The sequence below is a fragment of the Petaurus breviceps genome, unplaced genomic scaffold (genome assembly GCF_028583685.1).
Source record: "Petaurus breviceps papuanus isolate PSGF00001 unplaced genomic scaffold, PetGlider_PUasm1.0 91133, whole genome shotgun sequence".
Taxonomy (NCBI): domain Eukaryota; kingdom Metazoa; phylum Chordata; class Mammalia; order Diprotodontia; family Petauridae; genus Petaurus; species Petaurus breviceps.
The window spans coordinates 52,890,420-52,897,932 of NW_027187419.1; the positions used below are offsets into that span (position 1 = coordinate 52,890,420).

Genomic DNA, 7,513 nt, shown 5'->3' on the forward strand with positions numbered 1-7,513 from the left:
TTGCAAAAAAAAGGAGGATTCATGTCTTTTCTTAGGATGCTGAAAATTATAATTTTAAAAACTTGGACCCAGAGTTTCTCTCAGTGGAAACAGATTAGATTAGTACAAATAACTATATAAAAAGAGTGACTTAAATTTAAAATCATATACAAATGAAAGATAATATATTATTTGTGATCTTACTTATATTCACAAACAAAATACCTTTTTCGAGTCAGTCTAAACATAAAACCAACTTTTGCATGGTAACTGGGCTAGTTTTTTACTTTTTGATTATTTTTTTTCAGGAAATTCAGGCTAGATGTCAGTCAGTTATGATGAAAACACAATCTAGAAGAGAAAACATTATGGTACAAAAAGTTTATTTAGTAACAGTTTTGTAAACATTTGAGGTAAATGAACATTGACATGAACTGATTCCTACAGAATTGTATACATGAGGCAAGTCCTTCAAAGGCAGCCCTTTTAGGGATTTACTGCTTGTAAATCCCTCACTGCCCAGAATTCTCTCTGTCATGAGGATCAGTCATGTAGAAAACAAACTTCCTTTGGGCCACAAGAAACCTCTAAGTAAGCCGACACAACCTTTGTAGTGTGGGAGAGATTGTGTAATGAAGAACAGAAATGTATCTCCTGAGTTTTAAATAACTGTTTACTTTGATTGTCATTATGTCTTTTTTACTTGTTTAGATTTTGAGAAAAAAAATCTGTATTGCTTTTTACAAAAATATTTTTTCCTGTAAGGTAATAGTGCAATATTCTTCATGAGTATTTGCGGGGAGATAGGGGAAGAATCTGTGAAAAAAATAACAAAAAGATAATATGTATATGAAATTGGCTTTCTTTAGATGGCACTCAGCATACTGGATGACTTCCTATATTAAGATGTTCCTTTCTGGGGCATAAATATCTTGTTAGAGTCCCTTAACATTTAAATAAACTAAAATAAGGGTCAGGGACCATGTATTTCATCGACATGTATAATTTGAAAATTAAAAAAAAAAACTGAATGCAAAAGTTGGGAAACCAAAATTATAAATATAGCGTGTGTCTCATGAAAAATAAGGGGAAAATGATAAAAAGGAGAATATTTTCCATATTCAGTTGTATTAAGGGATTTGTTAATCAGATTGAAAATTAGTTTTTTTTTAAAAGGACTATTGGAATTATTTAATTGGCTCTACTCTCAGGTTCTGTCTGACATAACAAATTATGGGGAAACAGCATAACATCAGCACATTTAATAAGTGACAAATCAGTATTGATTCTCTGATTTTATGTCAAAAAAGTACTTTCCTTTTTCAACACTTTACATCATTTTCAGGATCCAATGCTGTAAGAGTTCAAAAGCTTATTTTAGCCATTAAGCATGGAAAAAAATGATGAATTACACTTAAGAAAAAGTTAAAAATACACAAATCCCAAAGGAACAAGAAAGAAGTGAATGTAAGATTTTGCAAGAAATCCTGCAGAATCAAAATGGAAAGAGAACTTTTGCATTTGGATCTTTCAAAGGTTGAAAAAAATCATATAGCCCTTAAGTTGTTTGACAGTACAAATTACAGGAGTGGGTTTCTGATCCACTGATAGAAGAGAATATAAATATTTCATACTTCTGATTAAAAGTACACAAGTACATTTGATAAATAATTTTTAGTTTTTAGACAACTTTAGTGAAATAGGAAAACCACACCCCAAATCTCCCAATTAGATCATAAATTGCATTGATAAATATCAGTAGACTATTTAAATGAGTGTGAAAAATATAGAATGAAATGTGTCTTGTCCATAATGTGTAACTGTCTAATTTTTCAGTGCACATTTTAATACTTAAAATAATTTATTAAAAGAGAGCAACCTTCCACACCACTCATCTACCCCCAGGGGGCAGAGAAGCCTGACCTTTTGGTTTCAAAAACACTAATACCTCAAACAGCAGTATAACTCAAGTAAGAAATGTCATTTTTCACTTTTAAAAAGAACTGTGACCAGTAAATTCACCTGTAAACTAACATATCTCCTTCCACAGATGCTGTTCTACCTCACAAAATTTCATTACTTCTTGGTTCCTTAATTGTTTCTAATACTACTGAAGGAAGCAAATTTAATCCAATTTACATTTAAAACAGGTATTTCACACAAATCCCTTCAAACAAACTAAATCTCTGCCCATGTAAAAGGGAGAAGAGGCACAAGCTATTCTAAATGCAATTGTATCATAGAGGGATAACCATACACATGTTATCCATTATGCATAAAGTTAAATTTTCAAAAATTTAAAAATTAAAACTATAATCAATCCTCCCCCTCCCTCAACTCAAAATCAAATGGTGGGAAACCAAGAAGTGTAAAATTTGTTAGAGGTGTGGTTATGGTAGAAGTTCCTGAGGCATGTGCTCAAACACAGCCTTGTGAGTTGTAGCTTTAATTTTGGCATACTGACTACAACCTTTTCTAAAACTAGATGCATTTAAAATGGAGGAGGTTCAAGGGCATACACCTATGCTGAGAAGTTGGTCTCTTTTTCTAAGATTAGATGATCAATAATGGAATAAACTTTCTACTATCCTACTGGAACTCCTTGTAAGACTGAGGGTACCATTTAAGCTAGGGAATGCGAAAGGGTCTTTTCAGTAGTTTACATACAGAGTCATAACTACTTTTGCTCATTATCAGATTTTAAAATATATTAGAGAAAGTGCTTTAGGGAGGATGGCCTCAAATAAATCAAATCAATATAAGTTAATCTCCTGAATTTAAGAAGCAATGAATTCAATAAGGGGGCAGACAGACAATACAGTTAAGAGGGGAGTTGTGGTGGTGATAGTGTGAAAGTTGAAAACTAGCCAGTCCTAATCCATGGAAACTAGAAGTGAAAAATGTGAATAGGATCAGGCCTAATGTTGCTACTTTTCATCAGCCAATTCACTGGCTCATAGATGACTGTTACCACTCTATAGCTTGAAAGTTTATTATATCAATGGTTTTGCTTAGTTCATGAAAAAATGATGAAAAGGTATTTTTAGTAAAGAGGTATGCAGAATGAAAAATTGGTGCAATTTACATCCATAAATAATATCCTGGTAAGTAGAGATTCCTTTGATATATAAGCAAATAAAACTTAGGTTTATACTTATACCCAAATTAGGAAGCTGAATGTGTTGTATTTTTATTTTTAATTTAAGAAGCAAAAAAAGCCAGGAATCTTATGGGTGTTTTGCCCCGTATTTTTAAAAATTATAAGTCATTAATTCATTTGAACTATTCTGGTGACCATGGTTAAGTTTCAATTTTCTATTCAAAATTTCTAACAAGTTCAAAAGTTTGAAATGCTTAGCTGGGTTTTTTTCCCCTTTTCCCATTTTAACAGCAATCAGCAGACCAATGAAGCTGCAGACTTCCTTTAAAAAGAAAAGGCCGAATCTTTAACTACATGTAACAGGGCCAACTTAATAATAGCTGGATTATCATAATTTCTAATACTACTATGTTTCTTTTTCTCAAAAAGACTGAAGGTTGAAAAATAAATGTCACACTTGTCCTTTAAGACTCAAATCTAAAATGGGTCACTGAAAAAGAGAAATCTTAAAGCATTCTAGTCACATTTTTCTTCAATTTTCCCACTGGGTTAAAGCAATTGATCTGCAGTACACCCCAGAATTATGACTCTCACCCCTGGAGAATCAGTACAGTTTGTATTATATCATAACACATGATGTGAGAGTTTCCTGTGCCTCCCTGTTCAGGTTCAGAAGTGCAAATGCCTCTAAGGAAAAAAAAAAAAAAACAAAAGAAAAAGAAAAAAGAAAAGGAAAGGAAAAAAATCCATTTGCATGCCACTTAAATATTTTTTGGACCAGGTGAGCATATAGTCACTCAAAAGCAAATGCACTCATAGGTTAAGATAAGGATGGAGTTGAATATGTCCACTGATTTACTACACTAACCAGAGAGGCGTTGTCCAGTTTAGGATGATAGTGTATGTGGAGCGGGGCCTGGAGTCAGGAAGACCTCGTTTCAAATCTGACCTCAGACATTTCCTAGCTGTGTGACGCTGGGCAAGTCACTTAACCTGTTTGCCTCAAAGTTTCTTCAACTGTAAAATGAGGATAATAGCACCTCCCTCTCAGGGTTATTGTGAGGATCAAATGAGATAATATTTGCCTAGCACTTAGCACAGTGGCTGGCACAGAGCAGTCACTACATCAACGCTTAGATGTAAGAGGGATCTGTAGGCAGTGCACAAACTAATTTGTAAATTCTGCTCAGGCTGCAAGGCCAGTGCCTGCTGGGCTTGGATACTTCTGGGACTAACATTCAGATCTCACTTTGGTTACTTTCATTTTATCAGAAAATGTTGTCTTTTATGTCCACTACAACTCACAGTGTGTTAAGAACAGCAGGTATTAACATAAGGAAACCTAGTCTCCTCTTCTTGATCTTATTTCTCCTCCCATCTTAGGACCTGTCTTTCTTCTGGTTCTTGCTGATTCAACTGTGAATTTTATTTTTTTTTTTAAAATTTTTTCTAGAAGAAAGGTTACTTTAAAACTCTCTTCAGAGATGAGTGTGGAGAGAGAGAGACAGTGAACTATATTAGACGGCCAAGTCATCCGATCGGGCTCTACCGCTGCTGGACTTACTAGCCTTGCTTAACCGTCTTGTATCAACGAGAAGCATCGGGGGTGCGTGCATCTCAACTGTGGTGGTACCTGGCTGTTTCTCCCCATCAGAGTTTACCTCTGACTTAGTGGCCCCCAAACTGCTGCTACTCCCATTAATCAACAGCAGGGGCACTTTACTTCCTCCTCCACTGTCTGCTTGCTCTTGGAGGAGCTGCCGAACACTGCTTGGGGTGGTGGGAGTGCCAGGGGTGGTGTTGGGTGGGGATGACTTCCTTTCAAAAGTCTGTTGCTCTGCCTCCTGGTTGGCCCAGTTCTGCTCAGTCATTAAGATGTGGTGGTGGTTGCCACCATAATACTTGGCTGGGGCTGCCTTATTGTGCTCCTCGGGAAGGGTTACCATTCTGAATTCTGTGGGCTGTGGAGGAGCCCCAGGATAACCTGGAGTGGTTGCCTGTCCTAGGGAAGAGGCAGACTGAGTATAGTAAGGTGGGAATCCAACAGTAGGTGGGGCAGAAGGGGAGGAAAGCAGAAGGGGGCCAATGCTGCTACATTTTGAGGGAAGGACTTTGGCTTCAGGTGAATCTGGGCTATAATGGTTGGTCATACCCTGTTTAAGCTTTTTCCAGCCCAGGTGATAGATCTCCAGCATGTTGAGCAAGAGCGACACACAAGCCACCACTAACATGAAAATAATGAATATGGTCTTTTCTGTGGGTCTGGAGATAAAGCAGTCCACAGTGTTGGGGCAGGGCCACCTGTCACAACGGTACAGTGGCTTCAACTCAAAACCATACAGGAAATACTGCCCCACAATGAAGCCCACTTCAAACAGAGTCTTGAAGATAATGTTAAAGACATAGGTGCGTAGCAGGGCACCAGCTATCCGGACTTTGCCTCGATCATCTCGGATTGGAGGCTTCTCTTTCTTTTCCATCCTCGCACCCTCCTTTCTGGTAAGTGGCTCTCTATGGCTGCTGGGACCACCGAGTTCCCCTACTGCCTGGTGCAGGTTGTTTTTCTTAAGCTGTTCTTCTTTTTCCTTCTTTTTTTCCTCCATGCGTACGATGTGCAGCACGTGGCCCAGATAAATGAGGGTGGGTGTAGAGACGAATATGATCTGCAAGACCCAGAAGCGAATGTGGGAAATGGGAAAGGCCTTGTCATAGCAGACATTCTCACAACCTGGCTGTTGAGTGTTACACGTAAAGTCTGACTGTTCATCTCCCCAGACTTCTTCTGCAGCTGCACCAAGCACCAGAATTCTGAAGATGAACAGAACAGTCAGCCAAACTTTGCCAATCACGGTAGAGTGTTCTTGTGCGTTCTCTAATAGTCTCCCCAGAAAGCTCCAGTCACCCATTGCTTCAGATTCCTAACCTATAATGGGAACATCATCATTGTTGTTAATAAACAAATTCTCATTAAATGAATCATACATGTTGTATAGTAAAATAGGTCTGTTAAATACCTATTGGGTCACTGATTGGAACCATAAGGAGGCTTCTTTGGGTTTTGTTTTAGAGGGATGTAGTCCCAAATTTCTAAACCCTGTACAGTAAGTACTGTAGTAGCTTCTACATGACTGTACTCATTCATTGTCTTATGCTACACTATGCAAGATTGTGAGCTCAAAAAAAAAAAAACCAGATGCAAAGGTCAACGCAAACTTTAAAACTGTTATGTAGATATAAGTCACTATGGCATATAAGGAGATTCTAAAAGTTAAGTGAAAATGTTCCATGGTGGAAGTTATAGCATAGCTCATAGAATCTAAGCGCTGGAAAAGACACTGTAGATGATATGGCACAATGGAATAGATGCTTCTGTTCTATTATGGGCAGGGCTGGGCTTCATTTTTGTCTTCAGATTCCCAGCACCTACCACTGTGCTTAGTACACAGAGGAGGTGCTGAAGAAGTGCCAGATGAATTGAACTGAATTTCAGATGCATAAAAAAAGGCCCAAGAGGGCTGTGACTAACCCAGTTTTATCAAGTCATCCTGACCTGGAGGTAAAACTCTTTTCTCTTTCATTCTGTCAACCATGGTGTGAAGATTTTTAAAATTATTTCTTGCTTTTATCAGAAAAAAAACATCAATTTCAGGTCACCTGGTAAACTTGAAGACAATTTTGGGTTTTTTTTTTTGGCAATCATAGTTGAATAAATATTTTAATAAAATGAAGGAGAAATATTTAAACACTTATTGGCTTAGTAATTTCTTATAATGAAAAGCATCTATTTCCTTTGGGGAGAAAAAAACTACTAAATTTCTAATTTTTTTACATTGAAAACATTTTTAATACCCATCCAACTAAATAAAATTTATTAATCATCTAGTTTACGCAGGGCACTAAAGTCCTGAAAAAACAAGCTCTGACATTTTCTACCATAATAGAAAAGAAAGCTTTAAGTACAGTTTTAGCCACAGATAATTTCTGTCATTCAAGAAGGACCAGCCTCATTAGGTAATGGAGAGGTTTATCACTAGTTGGCTAGTGATATTCTCACAAAACAAAGAAAAAAATTAAATTTAAATGCCCCTGAGTCCTCTGTTGTCCCTTTTGCTTTTGCAGTGACAGTGTCAGACTAGTGGGAAAATGGCAAAAGGTGTTAAGAAATGCTTGTTTATACATATAAATGCTTTATATATATGCAGATATGTATATACATACTTAATATATATTCTATACATATGTGTATGTATATGTAGGTATATATATGTATACACACATACATACACTTTTTATATATCTATGATACCAAACCCTTATCAGAGGAATTTGATACAAAGATTTTAATAGTAAATTACAAAGTATTTCTCTCTCATCTATCTATCTATCTATCTATCTATCTATCTATCTATCTATCTATCTATCTATCTATCTATC

General features: G+C 36.5%; 1 protein-coding gene across 5 annotated transcripts in view; it reads right to left on the minus strand.

The window, feature by feature from the left end:
• Positions 1-347: 347 nt before the first annotated feature.
• GJA3 (gap junction protein alpha 3) overlaps positions 348-7,513 on the minus strand; it is a 46,643-nt gene continuing 39,477 nt past the window's right edge. For all 5 annotated transcript variants that reach the window (XM_069079649.1, XM_069079646.1, XM_069079647.1 and 2 more), the window contains one exon: positions 348-6,002. In XM_069079649.1, the coding sequence (XP_068935750.1) occupies positions 4,597-5,985 (1,389 nt within the window). In that variant the 5' untranslated portion in view covers positions 5,986-6,002 and the 3' untranslated portion in view covers positions 348-4,596. The remainder of the gene's footprint in view (positions 6,003-7,513) is intronic.